General features: G+C 50.1%; 1 protein-coding gene across 2 annotated transcripts; it reads left to right on the forward strand.

The window, feature by feature from the left end:
- Positions 1-3101: 3101 nt before the first annotated feature.
- Positions 3102-7835, forward strand: Gsdmd (gasdermin D). Of its 2 annotated transcripts, none has more exons than XM_042264975.2 (11): positions 3102-3322; positions 4169-4389; positions 4628-4820; positions 5450-5618; positions 5845-5947; positions 6188-6241; positions 6525-6614; positions 6728-6900; positions 6975-7119; positions 7226-7299; positions 7442-7835. In XM_042264975.2, the coding sequence occupies exons 2-11, from the start codon at positions 4173-4175 to the stop codon at positions 7682-7684; spliced, it is 1461 nt and encodes a 486-aa protein (XP_042120909.1). In that variant the 5' UTR covers positions 3102-3322; positions 4169-4172; the 3' UTR covers positions 7685-7835. The 2 variants fall into 2 exon arrangements, with proteins under 2 accessions (XP_042120909.1, XP_015863152.1); XM_016007666.3 differs by having other exon boundaries at positions 3168-3302.
- The last annotated feature ends 4908 nt before the right edge of the window (positions 7836-12743 follow it).

The raw sequence follows: 12743 nt of genomic DNA on the forward strand, positions 1-12743 counted from the left end.
CCTAGCCTGTAACCCCATAGCTTTCTGACACAGCCCAAGCACACCTAAAGACGCCTAGGGATGACACCGCCCACAGAGGGCTGGGCCTTCCCACATCAATCATCATTCAAAGCAATGGCCCCACAGACACGCCCACAGGCCAATCTAACCTAGTCAATTTGAGGTTCCCCTGTCTCAGGTGACTCTAGGTTGTGTCAGGCTGACAGCTGAGGTGAACGAGGACACATACATATATACTTGGCTCTCCACTCCTTGGAGCCTCCCACTATACAAGCAAGGACGTGGACTCATGATCAACAAAGGAGTTCAGTCAGAGCTCAAAGTGTGCCCAAAGCCCCTTCGATACCTGATGAACTGGTTCTGGGATTTTGTCAACACAAGATAATGTTGCCCTTTTATCTGAATCTAAGCTTCTAGTTTTGTGCAGTGGCAACATTTCAGGGACACCAGGAATCACCTTCAGGGAGGGGCAGAGATCTCTTTTTCATCCCTAGAACCTGCTATAGGAAAAACACTTAGTCCCAGGTGCTAATTCATACTTATTGCAGAGCCTTCAGGACAAGTCCCAGGCCAGACACAGGGATGCATGCATGGGTGCGTGCATGTGCATATGGACAAACAGACACACACACACACACACACACAGAGAGAGAGAGAGAGAGAGAGAGAGAGGGGGGGGGGGGGCTCCACTGCCATGGCATTTCAGCCCTGGGTACCTCTAGTTAGATTCAAGGTCAGGTTGCAAGGCCTGCATCAGCAGGTGAACAGAGGTTGGTTTATACCCCCCTTGCCCAAGGCAGGATGTTGATCTCCCCCCTCAGGAAGGGACAAGATAGAGTTGGGAGCTAACAATACCTAGAGTCTGGAGCCAACAAGTCCAGAACTTTTTATTTCAGGTTATTTTTATAGTACAAGGAATTGCACCAGCCACACTCCCATCCAGGCTGGTGCCCAGTCTTCACCATGGAAAGACCACACCAGACTAATACCATGTGTATGAGCCTCTCTAGTCCAATAGAGAGGGCCTGCAAATCCCTAGAGTCAGAAATATGGATGAGCTTCCTAATTTCTGGGGTCCTGGTAGAGAACATCTCTGTCCACAAACATGTCTTGAAATGAAATATTGGACCCACTTGGCCCATAAACAGCCCCTGAAGAGCTGGGGGATGGCAGTGAAGGGACCTGACAGTAGCCTGTCCCTGCCGTGGCCGGGCCTGGGAGAGAGGACACTTTCAAGAGCTCTATCTACACTAAGCCTGGGACTCAAGCCACAGTGGTTCCAACCCACAAACTCAGAGAGGCCTGAGGAGGTTGGTTGTAAGGAACCGTGTGTCTAGAGCAGTTCCAAAGCACGCGATACCAGAACACTAGGGCCTCAAGGAGCCTGTAGCTAGACTGAGTGCTTCTACTAAACTCCAGACTTATAAAAATATGTCTTTAACTTTATTTTATGTGTGTGGGTGTTTTGCCTTCATGTGTGTCTGTGCACCCTGTCTGTGCAGCGCCTGTGAAGGCCAGAAGAACTTGATGGATCCTCTGGTTGTGAGCCACCATGTGAGTGCTAGAAACCAAACTCAGGTCCTCTGCAAGAGCACACATGCTCTTAACCACTGAACCCATCTCTACACACACCCCTCCAGGAGTCCAGAGTTTTTACAATAAATGCCATTACTGAGAAGCAATTCATATACCTACCTTATACTCCAGCTATTAAAAAGTGCATGATTCCATGAGTCTACCATATTCAGAAGTGTATGGGCAGTGGTGGCACACACCTTTAATCCCAGTACTCAGGAGGAGAGGCAGGTGAATCTCTGTGAGTTCAAAGCCAGTCTGGTCTACATAGCTGAGTTCCTGGCCAGCAGAGGCTACATAATGAGACTGTGTCTCAAAAAGTAAAATAAAATAAAAGTGTGGGATGATTACTCACACCCCCAGAAAAATACTCCAAAACCATTAGGAGTTACTGTTCCCCCTTTCCTGAGACCTTGGCAACCACTAACAGATTTGCTTCTTCTGGGAGTTTCATACAAAACAACTTGCACAGTAATGAGTGGGGTTTGGTTGGTTGGTTAGTTGGTTTGGTTTTGGTCTGGCTTCATTTGCCTGTGGCGGTGTTTTCACAGTTCATCAACATCCTGAAGTGTATCCTAGGAGTGTGTTTTCTCTTTCCAGTTGCCATGGCACCCCACTGTGGGTAGGTGAGGGAGCTTAGTCAGAAAACACTTTCTTTCCGAGTGTATGCAGGGTCCAAAACCGAACAAAACACTGTACAGAATTACTATTTTTTTCCTTATCTGTGTATGAATTGGTGGACATTCAGTTATTTAAGGGTTATCTGTTTGACTCTTTAAAATGCTACCATGGGGACTGGAGAGATGCTTCGATGGTTAAGAGCACTTGCTGTTCTTCTGGAGGACTGGGGCTCAGTTCCCAGCACCCACATATGGTGCAGGTGCATACATGCAGACAAAACACTCCCACACATAAAATAAAAATTTAAAAATCTAAAGAGAAAATGTAAATGCTACCATGGACATTGGTGTATACATATGTGTTTGACTCTTGTTTGCTTTCTAGGCAAACGCTTCACTTTTGACAGGCACAACCCGCAGCTACTTCTCCTCCTCCTCTCCTCCTCTCTAACCTCTTGCTTTGGATATGCACCTAAAAGTCCAATCCCTAGGTCACCTGGTAACTAAACATACAACCTGTTTGAAAAACCGCCAATGTATTCTAAAGCTGCTCCGCCACCGTTTGCCTGCAGGAACAACCCCAGGTTTGTGTCTCCACATTCTTACTACTAGTTACTTAGGATGAACGCCAGCCTTGATGCTAATCTAGTTTTGATTTGCATTTTCCTGATAACTCATGATGTGCTTGTTGGACAATTTGCACAAATCCATGTAGATCTTTTCCTACTGCCCAGATGTTTAAGAAAGAAAAAGTGCTGGGCAGGTTTAGGTACCAGGACCAGATGAAACCAAAGCTCCCAGTTACTGAGAAGAGAGGCGCTTCCCGCAGTCCTGGTGAGCTCCAGGGAAGAGGAGGGGGCTGGGGCAGCCAGACTGCAGCTATTCGGCTGTTCAGCTGTTCCGGGAGGGAGGGAGGGCTCCTTGGACGTGCGCTGCGTCGGGGCTGCAGCTTCACAGTTTCACTTTTGTGTCCTGGCGCCTCCTAGCAGCTGAGAGCTCGTGGCTCCCGGCTGAGCGGACAAGAGACCCTTCCCTGGTCCCCCGCACTTTCTTGCTTCGTTTGGTGGGCCCAGGCACCTCAGTAGAGGTGAAGATCTGAAGATCGAGGTAAAGATCTGAAGACCGAGGTGAGCCACCCTGCTATTCAGCTCTCCCAGAGTCAGGCTTCTCCTCCTCTGGCTTGGTCTGCTCTATGGCCCAGATGCCTGTTTGTCGGGTGGGGGATGCAGCCTTTCCCAGAAGCCCTGCTATACCAGACAGCTTGAGAACACTCTAGCCTCTAGGGCATAGCCTCCTTGAAGGCCACCCACTAGCTCAGACAGTGGGGCCAGCCTGGTTTGGGCTTGACTTTCTAGGCTTCTGGACCTCATGCTGATTCCCTGGCCCACAAGTCCCTCCCTGCCCTCCAAGTGCCTTCCTGGCTCACTCTCCACCATCAGCAGGCCCCAGGAACCCAGTTTCCTAGGGGTAGGGCTGCTTCTCCACACTAAAGAGGTTGTCTGTCTGTCCTGGGCGTGTTTTGGCTTCTGACCCATGAAAGTTCATCCAGGACACTTGTCTCATGGAGCTGTGCATAAGAGAGAGCCCTGGAGGAAACCACTGAAATCTGAACACTGGCTTTGCTGTGGGTGCCTGTGCCAAATATCCCAGAAGTGGGGGCTTGTGTTCCCTCCCCAGCCTTGGTCCTCAGCCAAGGAGGGCAACAGGATGTCCCAGACCTTAACAAGTGGCCAAGGGCTACACACAGGAATTGACGGTGTGGCTAGTACAGGACCTAGTACAGGCTGCCTCCTCTCTCCAGGGCCCATGGCTCCAGGGAGAGACAGACAAGTGGGCCACAAAGTGAACACTGGGTCTGTGTTGGTGTAGTGGTCAGTCAGAATGTGTCAGGACTAGCAAGGCAAGGCCACTTTGAAGGGAGAGTATTAGCAAGTGCTGGAGACAACTAAGAGGACCGATCTGTCTGCCCTCAGGATCATGCCATCAGCCTTTGAGGAGGTGGTCAAGAGTGCCATCAAAGAACTGGACTGCAATGGAGACCTCATCCCAGTGGACAGCCTTCGGAACTCCACCAGCTTCAGACCCTACAGCCTCCTGAGCAGGAAACTCTCGAGCTCATGGTTCTGGAAATCCCGCTATAAGTGTGTCAACCTGTCAATCAAAGACATCCTGGAACCCAGTGCTCCAGAACCAGGTATCTCTCTCCCTGCTCCCCTCATCCCCATCCCGAGCCCACAGATTGAATAGAAGGGTGTGGGCTCAGCCCCGCCTGTCCTCCTCCTGGGCTCTATCAGCTCTGCCCCCTTCCTCTGCCAGCTCTGTTCCTCTGGCCCTAGTTCCAGAGGAGGGAGCTGGTTAAAGGACCCACAGCTACAGAGGCAAGGCAAGGCAGTGGTTAGTGTAATCGAACCTTAGAGTCAGTCTTGCCTCAGAACCCGAATGCTGCGGCCGCTTCCAAATCTCTGACGCCGTCGACGGGAACATGCAGGGCCGCGTGGCGCTGGCAAGCATAGACCAGGGGAAGATTGCTGGCGCGGTTGCCCTGTCTGGCAGTCGCAGTGCCTCCATGAACGTGTGTATACTGCGTGTGGCTCAGAACACCTGGGAGGTCATGCATCAAGAGAGGTGAGCCGCGGGCAGGGAGGAGGGCTCTCCGACCTTGAGCAGCCAGGCTCTTGGGAAGTCTGCGGGGTGCCGGGCATCAGGAGGGTTCTGAAGCAGTGTCTCTCAGCACTGAGCAAGGGAAGTCCCAGAGGAAGGGAGCGCTATGAACAATGGCAGGGTGGGAAGGATGTTACTTGAGCCAGTAAGCCCCGGTTGCCAGGGCTGTATCTTGAGGATCAGGCTGAGCTCGCAGCTGCTATGGGAAAGGAGTGAAGCGTTCTGGGAGCGTTTATGAACAGTACAGAATGGACTCTCCCCACAGGTACATGTGTCCACTTCTCTCTGTTTGAATCTGTCATACCCCCACAACCACCTAGACACTGTTGGGTTCTTTTTTTTTTCTTTTGGTGGTGGGGGAGGTTTCGAGACAGGGTTTCTCTGTGTAGCTTTGTGCCTTTCCTGGAACTCACTCTGTAGTCCAGGCTGGCCTCGAACTCACAGAGATCCACCTGCCTCTGCCTCCCGAGTGCTGGGATTAAAAGCGTGCGCCACCACCGCCTGGCTCTCCCTAGCCTTTCCATCCCACCTGTCATCAGGGGGTAGAAAAAGGAGCTAGTCTACGGTGGGCAAGCCCTGCAATCTTTCTATAGGCACCTGCAGCAGCCTGAACATAAAATCCTGCAACAGCTTCGGAGTCGTGGAGACGATGTGTTCGTGGTGACAGAGGTGCTGCAGACACAGGAAGAGGTGCAGGTCACCCGGACCCATGACCGGGAGGGCTCAGGCCAGTTTGCACTGCCTGGAGTCACATGCTTGCAGGTGTGTGGCTAGCCCTAGGCCCTGTCTTGAGCACATAGCCATGACACGAATCTTAAGAGGCCAGGGAACTGCCTCCCATGCAGCAGCTGGTCTAGGCTCTTCCAAGACCCTTGCAGAAGCAACCCATAGCCTCACTTGCCCAGTGAGCTACAACCGCTAAAGCCAGTCACCAGCACTCACCCACAGTTATTCGCTCTACATCCCTGAGTCTCTATCCATCCTTCAGGGTGAAAGCAAGGGCCACCTAAGCCGGAAGAAGATGGTGACCATTCCTGCAGGGAGCATCCTTGCATTCCGGGTGGCTCAGCTGCTCATTGACCCTACATGGGGTGAGTGTAGAGTCAAGGGCCTGTCTCTAGAGCCCAGACTACCTGGCCAGGAAGCAGGAAGTCTGGGATGCTTCAGCTCACCAGGTGATGCAATGGGTACCTGGCTGCATAATCTCCCAGACAGGGTGGTCAAGGGTGCCAGGTGCTGATGTGTGGGTGATAGGGGGCAATCCCTCATGAGGTCCCAAGAGCCCTGTTGATAAGGGGGTTGGTGACCTGTTTGCTTTTTCACGCTGGCAGATATCCTTCTCTTTCCTGATGATAAGAAGAGGACCTTTGAGCTCCCCTCATCAAGTAAGGCCCCTCCAGTCCCACATATCTGTTAGCGATGAGGTGCTGCTCCGTACTCAGGGCATGAGGCGGTTAGCCTCCAGTGGAGGTGGGCGCGTGTGTGTACACACACACACACACACACACACACACACACACACACACACACGCAGTGGGTGGAGTTGTTGGGCCCTGTTTAGCTTTTCCTCTGCCCTGGCCTTGCCAGCAGGACAGGAGAGATGGAGCTGGGAGGATCCAGGGAACATCTCAGCCTTTTCCCCTTCCACCCTCCTCATGCCCTGCCCAGGCCACAGGAAAGAGGACGGCCAGAAGCGGCATGCCTTTAACCTGCTTACCACACTACAGTCCATGTGTGTGCCACTCAAGCTCTCGACTGGTCAGTACCCACGTGTCCACCCTGAGACTCCTCTGCTCCCTGAATCTACCCCTCCCCGTGTTCCCCAAGACCTCCTAGGCATCACTGGGTGGTGCTGCCCTCTGTCCCTCCAGATGCAATTCACGAGGAACAGGTGATCACAGAAGACTTCCAAGGCCTGCGGGCAGAGGTGAAGGCTGGCTCCGCGGAACTGCGGCACTTAGAAGTGGAGTTAAGAGAACAACTACTAAGGGACATTGGGAGACTCTTAGACGACCAACCCAGCATGGAAGCCTTGGAGGCCTCGGTGAGTGAGGGTGTTGGGGGTGGACAGGGCCTACCCAAGCCTGCCCAGCCTCACTTACCCCACCTGTGCCTCAGCTGGAGCAGGGCCTGTGCCGTGGCGGACAGGTGGAACCTCTGGATGGCCCGGCAGGCAGCATCCTCGAGTGTCTGGTGCTTCCCTCTGGAGACCTGGTCCTGGAACTTGCTGCGCCCATCTTCTACCTGTTGGGAGCACTGACTGGTGAGCCGCCCATGGAGGATTAGATCAGCCTGGGACAGGAAGGAAGGACTGGGTTCCATTTGGGGCATTCCCAGAACCCTCTCTCAGCCCCAATCTCTCTCCCCAGCGCTGACTGAAACCCAGCAGAAGCTGCTGGCTGAGGCTCTGGAGACAACGATGCTGTTGAAGCAGCTGGAGCTGGTGAGAGGCCATGGCCCTGGGGATGCGGCAGGGGGGCCCTGGGTACATCCGGGAAGGCTGACACTGGCATGCGCTGCAGAGCCCTGGGGCTCAGGCTACAGGTCCACCACCTACAACCTCTCCCCCTCTGGTATGCTGGTAGGTGGAGCATATCTTGGAGCAGTGCACCCCATGGCAGGAGCCGAGCTCTGTGTCCCTGCCCCTCAGCCTCCTTGGGAACAGCTGGGATGAGGAGGCTCCCACCTGGGTCTTGCTAGAAGAATGTGGCCTAACGCTGCGGGTGGACACCCCCCAGGTGCACTGGGAACCAAAGTCTCAGGGTCCCATGTGTGCACTCTATGCCTCCCTGGCCCTGTTGTCAAGTCTAAGCCAGAAGCCTTCCTAGCCTGTTTGCCTCCCTTCCGCTCCAGCCGGGGCAGAATCTTGCCTGGCAAAGCCTTACACGGAAAGCCTAACTCAACCATAGGGCTAAAATGCAATGAAGCAGGCCCAGGAGTTGGGAAAACTCAATAAATGTACAAAGAAAAGAATAGCAACCGAGTTTGTGTTTGTTTGTTTGTTTATTATGTTTGTTTGTTTGGTTGGTTGGTTTTGGTTTTTCGAGGCAGGGTTTCTCTGTGATGCCCTGGCTGTCCTGGAACTTTTTCTGTAGAGCAGGCTGGCCTCGAACTCACAGAGATCCACCTGCCTCTGCCTCCCGAGTGCTGGGATTAAAGGTGTGTGCCACCACTACCTGGATGTGACTGCGTTTTTCAGGGGTCCTGGATCATTGGCAGGATGGGTAGGAGTGGGGTCTGCCCACACAGAAGCAAGATGGCTATGAAGGCTATCACCTCACTCCTGCCAACCTGTGAGGCCGGAGTGAGCCTGCCCTGTTGTGTGACAGATTTTTCCCAGGGAGACAGGAACAAACGTCTACTTATCCCAGTTAGAGAACCAAGGACAGGCCAAAACATGGATATAACCAAAGTCCAACTTGGTAACCAATTAATTGTATTGCGATTACTCACAGGAATATGGGCGAGGAGCAGAGATAATGACTCAAAGACAGTGGCAATACCAACAGGCCTCACCAGCATGGGTGACAGGCCATAAAATCTGGAAATCTGGGGCACAGCCTACAGATAGCTCACCAGCTTGGAGAGTGACCTTTTTTTTTTTTTTTTTTTTTGTGGTGGCACACACCTTTATTTTATTTTATTTTATTTTATTTTATTTTATTTTATTTTATTTTATTTTATTTTATTTTATTTTATTTTATTTTATTTTATTTTATTTTCTGGAGCTGAGGACCGAACCCAGGGCCTTGTGCTTGCTAGGCAAGTGCTCTACCACTGAGCTAAATCCCCAACCCCGAGAGTGACCTTTCTAGGTGGTTCCATTGGTGCCTCTGCCAGGCAGTTCTGTTGGTCTCTGCTTCTGCTGGGCAAGTGGGCCTTTCTCTGAGAGTAAAGACTGTTTGCAGTCTTTACCATTCATCTACTCTTGGGGAGGCATGGGCCCGGTAAATCTGGCAGGACGACCCTCTGCTTCAGGGGATTTGGGGCACACAGGTAAGGTAGCAGACCCATGCTCTGTGACAATACCACAGGCATACAAGTGTGACCTATGGACAGGCAGATTCTGGGAATCCAACAGATTTTATGGCACGGGGGAGTCCATTCTTCACAAGGTTTAGCAGCCCATGGGCTCTGTGATTAGGGAGAGATGTCCCTAAGTGTTGTGGCCAAGATGTTATGGTCACCCCCTGGGAACTTGTACAGCCAGGAGAAGCGTGTGTTGGTACTTGGTGGGGGCCACACCCCCTACACAGTGTAGCTCAGCCTTAGCTTGCCGAGAAGAGGAAGCAGCAGCAGAGCCCCCTTCTTCCCGGCACATCGCAGACATGCAACTTTCAGGATTTATTCCGCAGACGGGACTGAACATCACACTGTAGCTGGAGCATTTTGTTGGGGGTCACTGTTCTGTTGCTGTGAGGAGACACCATGACCACGGCAACTCAGATCAGAGAGACAAAGGAGCAAGCCACAGCCACTTCTTACCTCTACTGAATCCTCGGAATAAAAAAGGCCAAGCTCCTGTCCCCACCCTGCCTTATCACTTCCTCTCTCCGCCCAGCCATATCACTCCCTGTTTCCTCCTCCCAAGTGCTGGGATTAAAGGCATGTGCCTCCCAAGTACCGGGATCAAAGGCATGAGATCCCAAGTGCTGGGATTAAAGGTGTGTGCCACCACTGCCTGGCCTCTACTGACTAACTCCCTACTCTGATCTCCAGGCAAGCTTTATTGTTAGAGCACAACAAATTATCACCACACAAGGTCTCTCTACTATGTAGCTCAGGCTGTCCAGGAGCTTGCCATATAAACCAGGCTGGCCTCAAACTCACAGAGATCCACCTGCCTCTGCCTCCTGAGTGCTGGGATTAAAGGTGTGCACCACCATGCCAGGCTTAGTTTCCTTCTTTAACATGGAGAAATCAAGTTTTTTCAGAACAATTTGTTAAAGGGGCTGTCTTTTTTTTTTTAATGTATGTTTTTGAAGGTTTTATCAAAAATTAGGTGTCTGTTCCCTCGGGCACTGATTCTTTCAAAGCTATGTAGGGAACTTAACTAAATCTCTTTCCCTCTAAAGAACTCAAGTTTCAAAGCTTAAGGTGGAATTCTGCTCCCCATAGAGGCTGAATAGCAAGTAGCTCACCTCCTTGCCTTGCTCGCGTCCACCAAAAAGCCCTCATGTTTCTCCTCAACCCTATGTAAAAACCCTTCTCCACCGGGCTTCTTCTTACCATTTCCTGTCAGCTAGTTGCTGACTCAGCCTCTTGACCACAGGTGAATTATATTTAACCAAACACATTTTTGCATCATTAAACAAATGTTCCAGGCCAGCCTGGTCTACAAAGTGAGTTCCAGAAGAGTCAGGACTGTTACACAGAGAAATCCTGTCTTAAAACAAAGCAAAACAAAAACCTTAAAATAATATTCTACAACACTGTTGGGCTCTCCATTTTTCTCCATTGGTCTGAGTCTGTTTTGTTACTGTGCCTCTGTACTAAAACTTAGTATCCAGTACTGGGATACCTCCAGCACCACCAAGAATTCCTCTAGCAGTCTGGGTGCTTTTGTGCTTCCATATGAATTCTAGAATTACTGTTTCTAGGAGAATGTCACTACGTGTTTGATGGGGATTGTGTTGAATCTGTAGATTAGATTGCTTTTGGTAATGCAGCCATTTCCACAGGGTTAATTCTGTCCACCAATGAGCATGGGAGATCTTTCCACCTTCTAGGGTCTTCTTCACCGAGGTATTTTTTGTTTTTGAAGCTACAGTTAATAGGATTTTTCACCAATTTTTTTGTTTGTTTTTTTTATTTGTTTGTGTTTGGGGAGATTGGTTTTAAGTTTTAAAACTACATACACTATTGATTTAATTTTTTTTGTGTGTGTGTGCGCGCGCGCGTGCGTGCGTGCGTGCGTGCGTTGTATTTCATTTTCACTTAGTTTTAGAAACTTTCAAATTCCTTCCTTGATTTCTTCAGTGACCCACTGGTCATTTAAAGGTGTTACTCAATCTCTGTGTATTTGTACAGTTCCTGTTGTTTTTCTTATTACTGATTCCTAACTACACTGTAATCTGATAACGTACAAGAGATTCTTTGATCCTTTTGTATTTGGAAAGACTTGGTTTGTAGTCTTGGAGAAGTTTCACTGTGTACTGAGCAAAGTGTGCATTCTGTGTCTGTTGGATGGACTATTCTCTCATTCTATTTGTTATGTTCACTTCTTCTATTGCAGAGTTCAGCACTGAGGTTTCTTTGGTTATCAGTTTGGATGCCCTATCTAGAGATTAGCGTGCGATAGTGAAACCACCCACTATTAATCTATGTGACCCTATCTGACCTTATATGTCCATTAGTGTTTGTCTTATGAAACCCAACGTTTGCAGCATTCATATTTCCAATCACTACATCTTCTAGATGCACGTTTCCCTTTCTAACATCCAGCGGCCTGCTATAGAATTCTGTTTGGAAGCTTATGAGATTAGCCATATCAGTTGTGCTCAGCTTCCTTTCATTTGATGGTTTGCTTCCCCCTACTTGACTATCATCCCTGGACATCTTGAACAATGCGTGTGCTGCTTGGAGAAAATACATGGCTGGATCTAGTTCTACAATCTCATTGATCAATCTCCCTCATTGGTATGTTTTATCCATGTAGCTTAGTTTTGAGATGTGTACAAACCCTCGTAACTGTTACTGTTTTGTGATCAGCTAGATTGTTGTTTGTGATTTTCTTCCCTATTAATATCAGGGTACTGCTGGCTTGCTAGACTGGGCTGGTGGGGTCCTTCACTCTGCTGTTGCTCTCAGGAAACGGATCCTTTCCTGTGCTCTTGTAACTGAGGTTTGCTCTCTTTCCTCTCTGTGGATAGTGTTCTCTAAGTGTCTTCCGCACTGCTAACCCAGTGGTCATGAACTGCCTTAGCCTGTGCTTGCCTTAGGATGTCTTTATTTCTATTTTAAAAGATAGGTTCAGCTGGACGTTTAATACCAGCTCTCAGGAGGCAGGGAAGGCAGATCTCTGTGAGTTCTAGGCCAGCCAGGGATACATAGTGAAACCCTCTCTCAAGAAAACAAAACAAGATTTCCCAATAGTGAAAAGGCTCAGCTACAAAATTAGATGAATAAAAGGGAAATAAAAGACAAAAATGTTGCCAGGTGGTGGTGGTGTATACCTTTAATCCCAGCACTCTGGAGGTGGAGGGATGCAGGTCTCTGTGAGTTTAAGGCCAGTCTGATCTACAGAGCCAGTTCCAGGGCAGCCAGAGCTACACAGGGGAACTGGGGTTGAGGGTGCTGACAGTTTTTTGTTACTGTTTCCCTTTATGCATCTTCTGATCTGAACCAGCCTCCACACTTCTGCCAGCTAGTGTCTGGGCCTCCCATTCCCCATATCTGCTTTTCTGGGCCTTCCTTCTCCCAGATATGGCAGGCCAATTAAGTCTCCCCAACCTGTGGATGTTCCCTATCTCAGGCCTCTGGGGGGTAGCTTTGTTTTTAACAGCAGCTCCTCAAGATGGCTGCTCTTGGGGTCAGAAGCACAACAAAATGAGATTTCATTCAGCTGCAGACCGTCCACCAGAGAAATCAATTCCCTTACCGAAAAAATGGCAAGTGGGTTTGAGGCTCCTGAGTGCTGTGGGCTTGTCCTGGGGGTTTGACTGCCAAGCTTTTATCTGCCTTACCTATTGGAAGTAGCTTCTCAGTCGCTTCCCCCAGCCAGGGACCTGTGCAGCGGAGTCTGTGGTAGGTATTTTCCTCTGTGTGGCATGTTTATTCTCCTCCATCATCCTTTCACTTCCTCTGTTTCTGACAATCTTTTTCTTTTCTTTCCCTCCTTATTCTGACTCTCTTCTTCATCCGCTCTTACAGAGGCAGCCACTGTTC

The sequence above is a fragment of the Peromyscus maniculatus genome, chromosome 20 (genome assembly GCF_049852395.1).
Source record: "Peromyscus maniculatus bairdii isolate BWxNUB_F1_BW_parent chromosome 20, HU_Pman_BW_mat_3.1, whole genome shotgun sequence".
NCBI lineage: Eukaryota > Metazoa > Chordata > Mammalia > Rodentia > Cricetidae > Peromyscus > Peromyscus maniculatus.